This window comes from Scleropages formosus, chromosome 15 (genome assembly GCF_900964775.1).
Source record: "Scleropages formosus chromosome 15, fSclFor1.1, whole genome shotgun sequence".
NCBI classification, from domain to species: Eukaryota; Metazoa; Chordata; class Actinopteri; order Osteoglossiformes; family Osteoglossidae; genus Scleropages; species Scleropages formosus.
Window position 1 is genome coordinate 21,994,849 of NC_041820.1, and position 17,340 is coordinate 22,012,188.

Genomic DNA, 17,340 nt, shown 5'->3' on the forward strand with positions numbered 1-17,340 from the left:
GCAACCACTGGCCCGTGGACCCCCAGAGATTTTTTTCTTCCTCAACTTTCAGTTGGGAGTTTTTGTTCCTTTCCCCGTTGGCCAGTAGGCATACTTATAGCTCTATAAAAGTACTTTATTATGGTAGCCATTAGTCGACTGTCTTCTTTGTATCGGTTTTTCTTGCCCTATGCCTGTGTTAAAGTGCTCTGTGTCACTGCGTGTTCTATAAAAATAAATTGAATTGAATTGTTCAGCCACAGCTGATGCTGCTCCAAACCCAACTGAGACCCCAATTAGGCACATCCAATGTCTACCTAGACAGACAGAGCCAAAGAGATATGAGCCAATATCATTTTTAACATGTCCTTCATCTTGAAAATATGCATTTTTAGTGATGATCTGATATCTGTTGCTGTAGTGTTGACAGTTATTCGTTTTGTGCTTAATATGAAATCCGCAGCATCTCCCCATGAGCTCAGGAGAAGAAACACATACATGAAGATATGGATAATGCATCATTGCCTCTGCTGCCTGGTGACAACATGTATAGCAGGTGGTACACACTAGGTAGCAGACTGCATCACACACATATTCAACAGGTGAATGATTAGTAACAAGGAGCCCATTGAACACCTGTTACTTAGTTATTCATTCACTTCTCTCCAAAGCAACAAATACTGTTATGCTGCTTACAATGACTTATACAGCTGGGTAATTCTGACTGCATGAAAAGTAACTCTATGTTACAACAGCGGGAGGTGGGATTCAAACCTGGGTCTTCTGAGTACAAGCAGCAGCTTTAACCACAATGCCACCAGATGCCCCAGACATCATTAGCCCCTGTAAAGGAGCAGCTGCCACACTCACCTAGGTGAGCAATGAATTCCTGTGCAGAGTCTACATATTTCAGTAGCTTCTTCAGGAATTTGTATGCAAAGCGCCTTTCCATAGAGGACGAGTCCTGCTCCATGTCTCTCAGACCTCTGCAACAGAGTGAAATCAGGGACAGAGAGAAAAGACTAAAGGGTGTCTTACTGCGAATGCTTTCCTTCCCCAATAATCTAGATCTTTAATTTTATTTTAATAGCAATCAAAGCTATAATTTAGCTGGGAACCTCTAATGACTTCTGGTCCTCTGACCTTGTGATAGCATAGCCGTTTATCTGCAGGAAACGGAACAGCTCCTGGGCTTTCTCTCGGTCCCGGGCCTTCTCCTTGGCAGTCAGTGTATCGTAGGGGACCAGCAAGGGATGTGTCCCGCCTCCTGGACCAGGGGACATGAGAGCACAAATTCAGTCAAAAGGACTACAAACAACTGCAGCCTAACTTCAGTACAAATGACCTCTAATATTCTTTTTCAGAGTTAAACATCACAAATCATCTTTATGACAATTTCTCTTGGAGTACTGTCAGCGTCAGATGCAGAAGGTTCTAGGAAATCGCATCATTTTTCGATGCTGAAAAAAGACTTGAGCCATTCCTTCCAGGTGGTGTACGACTGGTATCAAAAGGCTTTGGATGAGCCCTTGTCAGCTGTTTCACAAAACCGATGATGCAATGGTACTGATCCATGGCTCACAACAAACAGTCTCAATACAGCTGAAGGTGGTCAGCTCCACTTATAGCAAGCAGTAAATTGCAGACTGTTCCTCTGCTGTACCTCGACTTCCAAGTTCTGCTTTCTTCTTCTTTGCCCAAATATTGTGGTAGTTCTCAGCGATTACCTCCACCATGCCCTACAATGAGAGGAAAAAACAAACAAAAAAAACCCAAAATTGCTTTGCATGTTCCTGTGGAAGGAATATTTCACACAGGAGAGGACAAACATTGGCAATTAGAAAGCTCCTAAAGGGGACAACATAAACAACCCAAAGGCTCCTAAGTCATGATACTTAATCTTACTGTCCATTAATCACTTGCCCTTTAGGGGGGATTATTTTTCATTAACCTTGTCAAAGAAATTTTTCACAGATTAATAATGCATGTAAGTGTCAAAATGAGTGAAAAGCAGAGGAGACTTGTGCCAACCTGTAACTCCCGTGACAGAAGCACATTGCTCATGTCTACCGGACTGGGGCTGTAGCCATTGCCCTGCTGAGACATAACACACTGAAAATCAACACCATATATTCATTCCTTTAGCTAATGCTTTTTTCCCAAGCAACTTACCATGTTAATCTACCAACAATTATTTACCCATTTATACAGCTGGTTAATTTTACTTGAGCAATTTAGGGTAAGTCCCTTGCTCAAGGGTACTTCCACTAGAGGTGAGATTCAAACCTGCAACCTTTGGGTCCAAAGGAAGCAGCACCAACCACCATGCAACCAGGTGTCCCTTAAAATTTCTTCCACAAAGACAAATAAAATGAAATAACAATGAAAAAGATCACACACACAACACCTGGGAGGACTGGGAAATCTTGCGCAGCTTCTCACTCTCACGCTGCTGGAACATGGCTTCCCCCTCCTTCGTCCTCTCAATGTTCCAACCCATGGCGAGCATGCTTTTCAAGGACTCCTTCACAGGCCAGCGGTAGACCTCCCTCTCCTGACATGCACACACACACACACACACACACACACACACACACACACACAGAAGCTTCCATCACCTTGAGCAGGCTGTACATGAGACAAACATCACTGCCATGGACTATACTAGAACTCCGAACTGGGTTTTAAGTGTGGTTAGACCACCTTCTCAATGAGGGATTTGTAGGCTTTCAGCAGAGGATGTGTCTTTGCCTTCTCATCCATTGTCTCCCCAAACTTCCAGCCCAGGGTCACCTGGATGAGTGAAGACAAGGTAAGGCCCTGCATACCACTCAAGGAAAGTCAGAACGACTAGAAATTCAGCTTGCATACACTCACTTATTCACTTTTCAACACTTGTTCAGGGCTGTAGCAGTCCAGACCCTATCCTAGAATCAGTGTGTGCTAGGTTTGGGGACGTACAGTCTGGATGGAACGCCAGTCCATCGCAAGGTACGAACATCAAATCACACACAAGGAGCATTTTAAAGTATCCAATTCACCTGAATTGAATATCTTTGGATTGTGGGAGGAAACCAGAGCACCCTGGAGAAATCCACACTGACATGGGGAGAGCATGCAAACTCAACACAGATGAAGCTGATTTGCCCGAACACCACAGGGTGCTGTGAGGCAGCAGTGTTACCTGCTGTGTCAGCATGCTACCCACTTACATACTCCTTATGGGCACATCAATATTATGCTGCTGAGCATTTTTTTTCAAATAACCAAACAGTTGTGCTGTGGGCATCTTATACATTTTAAAGTCACAGAAGTGTCACTAAAATGAGTAAGCATTTTTGAGTGCCTCATACGGCATTCTGATAACACCGTGAGGACGATTAACCTTCACACTTACCCACCTTTTCTGCCGCCCATTTGTCATGGCAATGTTCTGCGTACTTGTTGACAACATACTCGAGCTTCTCGGGTAGTGAAATGCTGCAAACATAAATTGTATCCTAAGGACAATATGATCACATAAGCTCACACTGAAACATGCATACCGACACACACGAGTGTACAGACATCCTCTCTGTTTAATACTGATTATCAGATGGTTGACTGCATCCGTCAAACATTGCTGTCCAGCTCCTATATGACAGAAAAACAGCAAAGCAAAAAGCAGAATTTGTCCACATATGAGCTGCATATTCTACATTATTATGCATTTTTTCAAGGTGAAAACATATTACTATTCCGGTACCTGGGTGTTCACATCACGCAGGACTTGTCATGGTGCTGTCATGTTAACATCTTGGTAAAGAAGGCCCAGCAGCATCTCTACCACCTTAGACGGCTGAGAGACTTCAGACTGCCCTCTAAGATGCTAAGGAACTTTTACACCTGCACCATTGAGAGTATCCTGACAGGAAGCATCACAGCCTGGTTTGGGAACAGCACCCAGAAGGACAGACGGGCTCTACAGAGGATGGTGCATTCAGCTGAACGTACCATCTGAATGGAGCTCCCTGACCTGCAGTCTATCTACAGCAAGCGATGCTGGAACAAGGCCAGGAAAATAGTGAAAGACCTCAGCCGTCCAAGCAACGGACTCTTCTCTCTGTTGCGATCAGGGAAGCGTTTCCGCTCCCTAAAGGCCAACAGAGAGAGGATGAAGAGGAGCTTCTTCCCTCAGGCTGTTTGGGCCCTCAACCAATACAACACCAAGAACTAAAAATCAGTCACCTCCAGGAACCACTTCACCTCTGCTATTCCATTTCATATATAAAATCTCAAACTGAACTACCTGCGTGATCTTGCACATTACATTGCACTGTTGCACACCATACTGCACTACATCTTATGCCGCACAAATTTTTATAATTCATTGCACATCTGTTTATAGATATTTATATATTTTGCTCCTACATATGCATAAATAGATTGTATATTTTTTTAAATTTAGATTTTAGTACCTGTTATTTGTCCTTTTAGATTGTTATGTCGGACAGCTGTATAAACCATTTCATTGCATGTCGTACTGTGTATGGTTGTTTAAGTGACAAAGAAAATTTGAATTTGAATTAGAATAAAGAGTGTCATATTCCAGCTGGAATAGATGTTTATTGTAAATAGTTGGGAATTTTAGGAAAAATTAAAAATAGTTGTACAACCGTCATGAGTGCTGACAGGGTTTATAAAGGGGTGAGTGCCAGTTGGGGAGTGCAAGGAAGGCTGAAAAGGGCTATAAAGGCTACCTTGAGGTGTAGGACCTTGAGGTATAGGGCTCCTTGGACAGAGAGCATTCTTTCCATTGAAGTGTGCCCATACCTGTTGCTGTGTACCACTGTTCCAATATATGTTTATAATGAATGGTGCCCTTCTTTACCCTATCTGAACCCAGAGTGCCACATGATACAATGTTTATATTACAATTTTCTCCAAAACAATTTAATTTAACATACCTACATTTACACAGCTGGGTAACTTCAGTGGAGCAATTTAGGGTGAAGCACCTTGCTCAAGATTGCTACAGCTGGAGGTGGGATTCAAACCTGCAACCCTTGGGTCCAAAGGTAATAGCACAAACCACCACACTTCCAGCTGTCACCATATTGCAAATGTATTAAATATATGGAGGGCTGGTATTATCAGGTGTGGCTGGACAAGGCAGGTGGGCTAGAAGGGAATGGTCTCCCCAGACTTTGCTTAGGATCAGAGGTAAGCTAACTGAATAAATAACATATTGTGTGTGTGTGTGTATGTATGTATGTATGTATAAATAAATAAATAGGTGTTTTTTTATGGGGGGCGCAGCAGGCTTGGCCGAGTCCTGCTCTCTGGCGGGTCTGGAGTTCAAGCCCTACTTGGGGTGCCTTGTGACGAAGTGGCATCCTGTCCTGGGTGTGCCCCCTCACCCTCCAGCCTTGCGCCCTGTGTTGCCGGGTTAGGCTCCTGTTCGCCACAACCCCGCTCAGGACAAGTGGTTTCAGCCAGTGTGTTTGTGTATATTCATTCATTCATTCTTTCACAGTGACATACAGTGATTACTAAGCAGTATTGAGCTGACACCTTTATCCAAGGTCTCTTAAGGTGGCAGATAAACTGCTGGACTCCCTATAGTCATTCATATATTTATTCAGCAGAGCAGTGTACCATACATAAATACACACACACTAAGGGAAATTTAGCATCACCAGGCCACCTGAAACACTGGTTTGGATACATACAGTGTGTGATTAGCCATGTTACATTGATGGATGGAATGACAGCCCAAGTGGTTGAAGGCACTCACTTTGTGGTGCTGATGGGCTTGGGATCGAAATTGCCCTGTGCATCCACAGAGACCTGCTTTTCCAGGGTGGTTGTGATGGAGGCGTCAACATAGTCTGGAGGCAGTGCCCCTGCAATGGCACTCAGGCAGGGCATGGCCATCTTGAAGAGCTCGGGGTCATATTTCTGCCACAAAATATGGGGCAGAGGGTAGGGTGAAAAGGGGAATATTAGTGACAGAGCACTGGAGTCCAACAGAAGTCCTCCACCCAGCCCAGGGAAAGGGGATACTTGGAGCAACCACTGGTTATTGCTTGATATACAAAGTATTTCAAAGACTGAGAAGCACAAAGGAGGAAGGCTGACATCCTGAACAGATAATTAAATATTTATGTTTCCACTACCTTTACTTTCCTGCATACATCTAATTCTCTCTCCTAGACTCACCGCACCGTAGTGCGAATCAAGCTGGGACTTCCAATGTATAAACAGGCACCAGTTCTAAACTACACTGGCTCCACCTTTTACAAAAATTCAAATGGTGAATTTTTGAATGTTCAAGCATTTTTAAGCTTGTTTGTGTTTTAGTGGCATTTCCTGTCCGCTACGGAGCAAACGTCAACGGCATTTCCAAATCCAGCCTCTAGTTGGGAGCAAAACATACTCAAAGAAAATAAAAACCGTAGAGTCATGTAGGACTATCTTCATTCGGCTGCCTTCCACAGTGTTATAACAAGATGAGGAACATTGCACATGTTTATGGGATGAATTTGCCAACAAGCTTCACCAAATAGTTTTTTTCACAGGGCCTAACCTACTAACAAGTGGAGGGTCCTATGTATTATTCAGATTTCATTGATGTCAGCTTAGTGACAAAAGCTGACTTTGGAGTTGTGTGTCTAGACCTGTTTAAAATGCACATCCAGTATATTGAAACAAGAGTAAATGCTCATACCTTCTGCGAGAGAGAGTCAAAGATGCCCCAGAAGAGTTTCTTGGTAAGCAGAAGCTCCTCCTCGGATGCTGTGCCGTAGCCACTACTGCCACCAGTGGGCAGGCAGTAGTACTTCCAGCTCTGCTCATAGTGATTGGTCAGGAGCTGCAGGATGCCAACACAGACAGTGAGTGTGCCACACATAAAAGTCCTTATGGCGTTATGAGCCCGGCTGGATCAGACTCCTCCAGTGCCCTTCATTTCTAAAGAATAAGTGTGTCTGAATCAGACATGACAGTTGTGAAACAGTTGGCAGTGTTCCTGCTGCAAGCTTGGGTGGCATCTGCATATGCAGGTCTGTGTCAGTGTGTGCGACAGTATGTATGCCGGGGAAGCTGGACGTAATGCTGATTATCTTTATTATTTTTCCTCTTGATTAACTTTCTGATTACCACTGATGTGCTAGAGACACTGTGTACAGGTGTCTGCAGATGGAATGACATTTAGATGTCTGTGGGGGATGGGTGGCAGGTTAGCTCCGACCCTGCTGTTGGAATATAGTGGATGGCAGTGGTCACAAACACCAGCTCTTCAGCATCCCTCCACTTGCTGGTCAGGCACCATGGAGCTGGCAGCAAGGGGGAGGGAAGCCTCAGTAACACTGAGGAGGTGGGTGCTTTGTGTCTGGTGAGAAACAGGAAAAATGCACTGTTGATATTCCCAGGCAGAGTGCATTGTTTTAATGGGGAATTGAACCAAAAGTTTCAGGTTCTGATACTGGCAGGTCCAGGGACAGCAGATAGGAAAGGGGCTAGTGATACTTTTGGAGCTATAACGCCTAGGGTTGATTGCCACCTTATGCAGTAGGACCCTTGATCGAGACGCTTACCCTGAATTGGTCCAGTAATATTACTCTAGTGTAAAAATCAGTAAATCAGTGCAAGCAGCTTGTCAGTGTCAGATAAATGTAAATGCAGCAGGAAACCTACTGCCATACCTTTCTGTGAAGCAGTTAGCATAAATCAGTCATTGAACCCTGTGACAAACCTCTACTGCAGCCATATAAACTGCTAAACCAGCTGCCCACCACTCTGAATAACCTCACTTAATGACCGGTTTTGTGTTTTTTTTTTTTTTAATTACAGGGTGTTCCTCCCCCTGCACACACCTGCTAAACACATATGCACACACCAAGCAAGTTTTATTTATGACACAGGAGGCAGTTCTGTTTATGGCAGCGTGCTCAACATCATGTTGCAGTTTCGCTCTTACATGGAGATTCCTCTGACCCTGGTTTTAAAGCTGGAGCTCTGGACATTTCTTTAACTCATGAATACAGTCTCACACCATGCTGCCTTAACAGAGAGGCCATGTAGGCAACACTCTCTCCCATATGATGAATAACCATGAACAGCAGTGTGTGCCAGAACAGTGCAACTCTCCCCTCCTCCAGCAGAGGGCAGGGCAGCAGGATAGAGAAACAGAGGAGGTGGACACACCTTCAGAGGCATTTTGCAATACTCTGACAGTAAGGGCACGTCGAAGACAAGGCGGCGCAGGAGCTGCTGCAGCATAGAAGGGCGCAAGTACCTGTAGGAAATATGAATATATGACCAAGACCAACAGAACTGAGGTGGTAGCAGCATGATTGTCAGGAAACCTCACAAAAGTCATTATGGCTAAAACTGGCAGTACACCACTGTACTTACCTGAAGGAGTGAATCTAGAGTTAAAGAAAGCTGGAATTTACCAATGCAAAGGTGTATGGGTTGCTGTTGTGTGTATAACAGGAGGTGACATAAGAGTTAGTGCTTTTGCCGTGTGCTACAGGAGACCAGGTTCAAATCCCACCTCCTGCCATAGTACACTTGATCAAGATGCTTATCCTGAAATGATGCACTAAATATTTCCCTAATGAATACAGGGGTAAATCAGTGAGAGAAAAGTGTCCACTAAATAAAGGTAAGTAGGTGGCTCATCACAGACTGATGTGAATAACACTGCTGGGGAGTGGCAAAGGATTGACCGTACTTGCAGATGGCGAGTAGGCACTCCTCAATGGCATCCCGCTGTGCTTTGGTGAGGGAGCGGCCCTTGGAAAGCCGGTAGATGGTATGCAGCGTTGAGTCAATTAATGTGGCGTGGTGCTCTGTGCCCACAAAGTGTGAGGCGCAGCGGGTCAGCAGGGGAAGCATTGCTGAGCAAATGTATCTGTTCATGGCCAGGGCTGTCTCTGTGGTGCTCAGCGCCTCCTGCATGCCAGGGAGCAGAAAACAGCCTGGTATATGTGCCAGGTCAGGTCTAACTCCACACCAGCTTCTGCGCAACGTTTGGTAGAACTCCCTTCATTGTGCATAGTACAGTACTATAGAACACCATAAAAATGTCCCACACACACCCTCAGTATCTTCATCACTATCAGTTACTATCTGGTACTCTTACATAAATGCAAATATAAACAGAAAATGTCAAAATGTCAGTTTACCATATGATTAGACAGTTTTGCAGTAAATAAGCATATAAATAAAAGCAATGGATAAGGACAAATTAATTTAAGCTCATTGATTATTTTATTTTCATTACCATCACAGCCAGAAGTCATAAACTTGGCATGGCTGTTACTGTTATTATGATGTTTATCTTTAGAGTTCTGCTGATGGTAATCTGAAACGATGACAGCTTTCTGTAGCGTGTGGGGTGCTACAATCAAAGCCTGGTCGTAAAACTGGCGAGTCTAGACTCTGCGCTTTGCACTATGTGTCAGACAAACTTTTTTTTTTTTTTTTTTTTTAATTCGTCAACGGTCATCTTAAAGTCTCACTACGTGATCCTTAACACTTTTCATCGTTTCATCGGGGCTCAGGCAGCTGCGGGCCGGTCTGGAAATGTGTCAGTTGGTGGATCTGCACTATTCTTAGCGCTTGTCACATTAACACGGGATCGTGTTCGAGACTTTCAGAACAAGCTGAGCCAGGAAGATTCCAGGCCTTATTCAGGGTCTTATGGCCCTTCTGGGGAGCACCAATGTCTGTGTACTTCCTTAAATACCCCAGCCCACCCCAACCCAAGCAGATTTCATACATACCAATGATAATTAAGCACCTTCAGTGCAGAAACATTAAAACACAGAAATCTATTAGCTCCAAACTGCAATACCAGAATGGCAGTGATGTCAATCAGCCACATAGGATACAAGCACCAGACATTGCTGCACAGATGGAGGGAGGCAGGTGATGTGCATCTCCTGAACTCACCGTGTCCAGAGAGGCAGAGGCACGCAGGTCGGGCAGGAAGCCCACCTCCAGCAGGTGCAGCAGGAAGCTTTGGTCCTCGATACCATAGACACGGTCCAGGAACAGTACCATGGGGGCCTTGTGGTCTGGACAGAAGTTGGCTGACATGTCTGGCTCCGCCACAGTGCCATCTGATAAAAAGCAGAGCAATACATACTTGGTCAGCCCTCATACTCAGAGATGAGCTTGCATTATGATGCCATACTTTGTTCACTTGCATTGCCCAGTATTTACTGGGCCCACTGAGGGTTAAGTGCCTTGCTCAAGGGTGCAAAAACAAACTCTCCTGCTGAGACATACTGGATTCCAGCCATAAAGAGAATTTATTATAATCTTAAATGAAAACAAGTATATCTCATGAAACAGCAAACCAGCACAGAGGGAAATGGGATACTCTAGTCACCTTTAAGAAAGTTCCCAATGTTCATCAGCTCCTTGGGTAATACAGTTAAGCAGAAAAAGTCAGAGGAAGAAAGGAATTTAAAATTAGCCCTACAATCTTTCTCAAACCAAAAATGTACATAATTTTGCAAAAGTGATGAAATTTGGACATATGACAATAAGGTTCTTTCAACTTTTAACAATACAGCTGGCTAATTCTCACTGCATCAATTCAGGGAAAGGACCTTGACCTGGGGCACTACAGCAGGAGGTGGGATTTGAACCCAGGGCCTCTTAGCACAGAACAGCAGTACTAACAAACAGTCCTCCTGCAACCTCTTGGGGCAGCAAGCAACATGGGCCCCTACCTTTATTCACCACAGGCATTTTGAGGGGTATGCTGATGATGCCCACCAGGTCTTCTGTGGGTACAAGGGAGCGCAGAATGGCACGAATCCGCAAAGCCTCCCCTTTGCCCTTGTTAATGAGCTGTGCAACAGAAGACCGCAGCCAAACACTGTCACCAATCAATCAATCAATCAATCAATCAATTAATTAATGACTCAATCAACTGATGCCATGGTTTTTTAAAAATTCCAAAATTTTCTGAAATGTCCCCCTTTTGAGGGGGCTGCGGTGGCGCAGTGGGTTGGACCACGGTCCTGCTTTCCGGTGGGTCTGAGGTTCGAGTCCTGCTTGGGGTGCCTTGCGATGGACTGGCGTCCTGTCCTGGGTGTGTCCCTCCCCCTCTGGCCTTACGCCCTGTCTTGCCAGGTAGGCTCTGGTTCCCCGTGACCCCGTATGGGACAAGGGGTTCTGAAAATGTGTGTGTGTGTGTGTGTGTGTGTGTGTGTGTGTGTGTGTGTGTGTGTCCCTTTTGGAACTTAGTGCTACTTGAGAGAATCACTGTAACCTTGTGACATTTTATGGCATTGTGTATGTTTTGGTACAACCTTCCTGTGTAGAACTGGGTTCCAGATAACAAAAAATGGCTTACAAAAATATACACAATTAATTTGATAAAATAGAACATTTTATCATCCACTAGGCTTATTATTCAGTAGAGCAGGATTTTTCAAAATCTGTGGTAATTTTATGGCTGTAACAGATATTTTGATGAATGCCTACTGTTTCACTCAGCAAACCATGCGGACACTATGCTTCTTCTACATAAAAACTAAATATAGCACATGTAACGTCAAGCAGTGCATCAACGCTATCTTGACCTCCTGTAACAACTGTAAAGCTTTCAAGACCTTTAAATGTTTTTAGCTCTTCATGTGGTCTGTGTTTTTGTTCCTTAAGCATTTGTTTTGTTCTTTTTGTGCTGCTTGTAAAATAATCCTTTCTGTTCTGTATTATATTTATAAGAATTGAATTTAAAAACTACATATTTCCCACTTCCTTCTTCCTGTTGTCTACTTCATGTCATATTGACAGTCTTAACCAATCACACTGATTCTGGTAAACCTAACACAACTGAAATTGCAGACTGAATAACGACTTTTAGAAACAAACTTATGGAAACATTAACTCAGTTATTTAGGTCAAATAAACAGCTTTTATAATATGAATACCTCACACTATGGTAAAAAAGTGGTTTTCTTGTGGTTTACAAGTTGGAATCCAAAGGTGACACTGTCCAGTTCTTTACTCTCCTACACTTATTTTTAATAATTCTAATGAATGACAGAATTCAATAATTGTTATTAAAGATATTATAAAAAATTATGGCGTTATCACTGTCACACTTAAAAGATACAATTTATCTTGGTTTATTTTTAATTTTAGTTTAATTAACTAACTATAAGAGGAGTTTATGGTTTACCAACAAAGCATGACAAATGCTAGATGTTTCACATGTGTTATAGTGAAACATAGTTACATAAGGTAGGAATAATTAATTAAAAAATTGACCCTGGGAACAGTTGGAAGTCAAGTAAGCCTTTATTTTTGTTATATGAATATACAGACTAACACTGGATTTTCACATTTTATATTACTTTCTTTCTTGTTTTCATTTTTACACAGATTTTATACAGACAGCTGGTGAAACTTCTGCATGGGCCACTCACATGCATCTCTGGGGCACACCGTCCCAGTAGGTCAATGAGGGCAGAGTAGAAGGACATGATGGCATTACCCATGTGAACCACCTCTTCCTCCTCTTCATCCTCAATAGAGCTAGGAACCAAAAAAGGAAGAGCAGGATTACCACACTGCAGCAGGCAGGTGCACGCAGGGAGCACAGTCTATAGGGGAAGATCCTTACGTATCAGACCTGATCCTCTGGGCACCACCAGGCAAATCCAGCGCTGGGTTCTCAGAAATCTTGATGGCCTCCTTCATGGCAGCCAGGAGGCCATTGCCTCCCTCACCCCGGAGTGCTGGGCCAAAACACTCAGGCCGTCGGATCAGCAGCTTCACCACGACGCTTGAGTTCTCCTCTACACTTTCACCTGGTATGTCAAAGACACATGTATTATTAATACACAGAAAAAAGATTTATTTTTATCCATCTGTATATATCCTTATCAAAACACATCACAAATTTTTTGGGGATGAAGTTATAGAACACAGCCTGATTACTCTTATATACTTAGCAAGTAAATTTATTTTATGGTTATAGATGACACCTGAAGTTCCCTCCGTGAATATGTGGATGACTAAAATGAAAAATAAACATTTGATCGGCATGAGAGTTCTGTAAACTTCTGCACCTGTTGAATGTACATGGATGTATTTGCAATTTCTCAGTTTCTGATTAATTTACTGTTTCCGTCCATATGTTACTGTGACCCAAAGATGTTCTTTTGAAAATTAAAAAACAGATGCATATTAGACTCACACACATATGACCTCTGCAATACCTTGAGCTCCAGCATAAGGCATCCAGACCCCATAATTAGGGTCTTTAACATGGAACTGTATACAGTATGTTTCTATACTCAGTAAGGCACAGTTACAGCAGGATCACTGTTGCCGTAAAAGTGCTAGGGAATAGGTCAGTGTGGGATGGACTGATTCTTCACCATGTAACATACAACTTACCCTACATATTTTGAAAACACAGAGAACTTTACTGGACATGACCTTGTAATTGTGCCTGTAAAAAGGAAGCTGATCACCGTTCTCTGACATGCAGGCACAATGACATACCATTACAGAAAACGGCAAAGCGGAGGAAGGACAGGTAGCGCTCTCCTTCGATAGGGTTCCAGCCGATGTCGGGGTAACCCTTTGCTAGGAGTATGGGGCAGCTCTGGAGCCCGCAGCCAGCCAAGTATGTGACCACCTGTTAGCACAAGAACATAGGCTCACTCATAGCCACAAGCTAGCAACACACACACACACACACACACACACACACACACACACACACACACACACACACACACGCACGCACACACACCTTGTCCAGGTCAGGCTCCTCCAGTGCCAGTGCCAGCCCATTGTTATCCATCACTGACGAAGCCGCCACGTCCAGCGGAGTGGAGCCCCTCATGGAAGGAGAGGCTGCATACAAATAGTACAAACAGATGCAGATTCACCACACGTGCTAATGCCCTGCTGTGGAATTTATCTAACATCTGACCCCCTGCCTAGCCACCCAGAAACTGCTGCTGGATGAGGATAGGTGTAATCATCCCCTGAAACAGCAGATGGCAATATGTACACTTACATTGCGAAAAAAAGGTTCTATTTCTGTCCCCTAACCGTTAATCTGCTAACAGTTGCAAACCACTGAGCTCTCAAGGACTTTCTTCCACCAAGAACACCTTCTGCCTTTCAGAGGGCTTATACACATTTGCAGACACTCATGTCCTGGCTATATGGAACACAAAAGACAGTTGTTAGGGCAAGTCCTGCCTACAAATTTGTCAAAGTGAATGGTAAAACTCTAAAACCTGAATCCTGCTTTACCATAGCAATTTCAGAGAAAATATACACTCATGTGATATTATAGACTGATACTGTTTTATTTTGTAGCAGCTGTGAGATAGGCTGAAACCCTCTGTAGTCTTATCTGTGCAGCCATGTTGTAATTCAAGGGTGTCTCAAGGAGAACAGCAAGACTATATGAGTAGAATGAACTTGCAGCCTGACTGGAAGGACATCTGTTTCCCTTAATGGCAGACTGGTAGGAAAATGCAGCCTGCAGCCAGGCATTTGTAGTGGTCACTTTGGGAGGTTTCATCATGCTGTGTCCTGCCAAAGCCTGAGGCCAGTGAGTGCTCCCTCCTTTACTCATCCACTACACCTTGTTCTCCATTTTCCTCTCCCTTGGACCACCTCCGCTCCTCTCACCTTGTTATGCTGTTCAGGTTGACTAGTCTCAGCTGTTTTACCAGTATAACTATTGCATTTAAATCCTAAATCCAGATATGCTTACTGCTATTCCACAACTTTGGGGTCAAGAGTGCCAGTACAGAGTAATAATGGACCCACCGGTGGTGTAAAAATCAAAACACTGTCTTCCAGTATGTGAAGGATGAGAATGGAGAAGGAACTCAGGTCCACATACCGAGTCCTACGCTGCTATTTTCCAAGAGGTAGCTCAGATGGTCAAACATGGCCTTCTGATTCTGCCTGCTGATGCGGCAGAAATAACACAAAAAGCGACAGCAGCTGGCCACCATTTTTGGGAACGCAATCTCCTGCAGGGTGAAATGCATGTTTACAGTAATGCAGGTCCAGATGTCCCACAGTAACATATCCCCAGCTGTTGATAATGCTCAACAACATTTGAGAACTGCTACCAGATAAAAGTGACATTTTATTATAATAGCAAATAACAGCAATCGTGCAAACATGCACCATTTTATTTAACCTAATATATTCATGTAATAAATTTATTTATAATAAAAATGAAGATATTAACAAAATTTAACTCATTGGTTTCCTCTCAGAAGACACTAAAAATGTAAACAAGACATATAACACTGCGAGAACACATTGAGAGAGGTGAATATCATTAAGGTTATTTGATCAGTGAACAGAAACAAAATACTGTTATGACTCATTCTAACCCCCCCCCCCCCCCCCCCCTTCCAATTAATGTCTGACCTCTGCAGGGAATCACTGGAAGACAGATCCAAACTTTAAATCATACCCAAAAAGGCCTGAGCTGCAGATCACCCCCCAACTCCTATGACATTCCCACCTGTGATCCTTCCAAAAGTAAGTAAATATAAACATGACAGTCCCTGGGGCTGAGGTCTTCATTACAGATATTCTAACCACAACGTCTGTGAGAGTCAACGGGGCACCGTATCTCCACCACTGCTATCCTGAAATCAGGCCATGTCTCCCAGGACTATTCCTTGTCCCACCCCCAACAAGCAGAGCTCTCCATGGACAAGCAGACAAAAGTGGCACTAGGGTGAGAAGATGGGGGATTTGGAACACTTAATCATTTAGTTAAGTTTACAGTCTGGCAGACACACCTGGGACTTTCCTCCACCTAGAACATTGACCATCACTTGCATCACAGTCTCATGCATACCCAGGACACGCATCAGGTTGGGATGCTGGTAGAACACTTTGTTGTTCATGATGTCACTGCAGACAGAAAGAGAACTGTTACACAGAACTTGGCTAAGCACATAATCTCCAACAACACATTGAGTTGTACTTGATTTTAACACCGTGAGACTCTAACAAGCAATGTGCTTCATTTCCGTAAAATGTACATTTATGTAGATCATTTCTTTGAAACCAAAACATGGATCACCAGCAAACCTGGTTCCAAGTATACTCATAACCTGTTATTTGGTCTCCCGATATTCAGTTTTTCACATATTCGGTGAAGGATCATTAATACCACTAATTGTTAATTGTCCAGATTTTCATTTACCCTCTCTGACACAACAGGTCCAGGCCTGTGCCATTTCATCTACTGTGATAACCAGAGACTGCATTTTAAAAACGTGCCAAGCAGCCATGTGAGATATTGTAAGATGCACAACATTCCTGGAAATGTCCACACACGCTCTCAGTTGTGTTCTGGCACTCTATTGTTTTGCCGTTGTACTCACCAGTTTGTATTTACATTCTCGTTTTGTATCAGTGCGCTTAATTTTTTTTATTTATTAATTAATTTAAATGTCAAATATAGTCTTCATCTTCCACAACCCAGTCGTCAGACACCCACACATCTCAGCAAGTTGACACAATGTAATAACAACCAACCAATGTCAACAACCGCTTGTTCCGAGCAAGGTCATGACGAGCCGGAGCTTTACCCGGCAACACAGGGTGCAAGACTGAGGGGGGAGGGGACACACCCAAACCCCAGACCCGCTGCGCAGCAGGAACCGGCTGAACCCGCCATGCCACCATGCCCTCCCCACAATGTAATATTTTTTTTTAAATTTATTTTACATACAAAATATTACCAGGGATGTGACCATGGGTGTGCAAACTGAGGGAATGCTCACCTCAAACCATCAATCATCAGCTGCTCTTCCTCTTTGCCCATGCGGACACTGAGCAGCGAGCGGATCTGGCCCAGTGAAGCCAGCAGGTTGATGGTGTCTTGCACCGAGGCAGCGCTGATCGTGTAGCTCTTTCGCATGGCACGCAGAAGCTCGCCGATGCTGTCGTACTGCCGCCGTAGCAGGCTGAACATGACGCGCACCAACTGAGGGTCCTGAATATGACACTCCTGCGCCCAGCTCACCATGGTCTGAGATATTAGCTCCTTAAGGTTTGCTGGGGTTGAAGGAGTTAGTAAGTTAGTGTCCATCACAAGTACAGGTGCACATTTTAGAAAAACAGTGTACAGCTCAGTAAAACTGGTTCAATGCTAGTCAGCAAGAATAATACAAGTCCAATGACTGCTCTTGCTGTGAAATCTGTACCATAAAACACTGCATTCACCGTAGCGGATGATCCCACTCTACCCTTGCAGCTATGGCGTTTTTCATCTATCAGTGGCGGTGCCACAGGGTCACCATTAAAGGGCTGAGTTTGTGCTGTTAATGTCACTTGTGACTG

The 17,340-nt window shown here is 43.8% G+C and overlaps 1 protein-coding gene across 7 annotated transcripts in view; it reads right to left on the reverse strand.

Annotated features, from left to right (window-relative positions):
* The window catches only part of LOC108919534 (ryanodine receptor 3), a 200,030-nt gene that overhangs the window by 59,568 nt on the left and 123,122 nt on the right, over positions 1-17,340 (reverse strand). For 4 of the 7 annotated variants that reach the window (XM_029258294.1, XM_029258293.1, XM_029258292.1 and 1 more), the window contains 20 exons: positions 16,782-17,055; positions 15,789-15,903; positions 14,867-14,999; positions 13,754-13,857; positions 13,501-13,636; positions 12,614-12,800; positions 12,417-12,525; positions 10,710-10,830; positions 9,922-10,091; positions 8,699-8,919; positions 8,167-8,257; positions 6,689-6,832; positions 5,756-5,919; positions 3,381-3,459; positions 2,683-2,772; positions 2,387-2,533; positions 2,011-2,076; positions 1,643-1,718; positions 1,123-1,246; positions 850-965 (listed from right to left, as the gene is read on the reverse strand). In XM_029258294.1, the coding sequence (XP_029114127.1) occupies positions 850-965; positions 1,123-1,246; positions 1,643-1,718; positions 2,011-2,076; positions 2,387-2,533; positions 2,683-2,772; positions 3,381-3,459; positions 5,756-5,919; positions 6,689-6,832; positions 8,167-8,257; positions 8,699-8,919; positions 9,922-10,091; positions 10,710-10,830; positions 12,417-12,525; positions 12,614-12,800; positions 13,501-13,636; positions 13,754-13,857; positions 14,867-14,999; positions 15,789-15,903; positions 16,782-17,055 (2,667 nt within the window). The remainder of the gene's footprint in view (positions 1-849; positions 966-1,122; positions 1,247-1,642; positions 1,719-2,010; positions 2,077-2,386; positions 2,534-2,682; positions 2,773-3,380; positions 3,460-5,755; positions 5,920-6,688; positions 6,833-8,166; positions 8,258-8,698; positions 8,920-9,921; positions 10,092-10,709; positions 10,831-12,416; positions 12,526-12,613; positions 12,801-13,500; positions 13,637-13,753; positions 13,858-14,866; positions 15,000-15,788; positions 15,904-16,781; positions 17,056-17,340) is intronic. The other 3 variants (XM_029258295.1, XM_029258298.1, XM_029258297.1) reach the window with 1 other exon arrangement.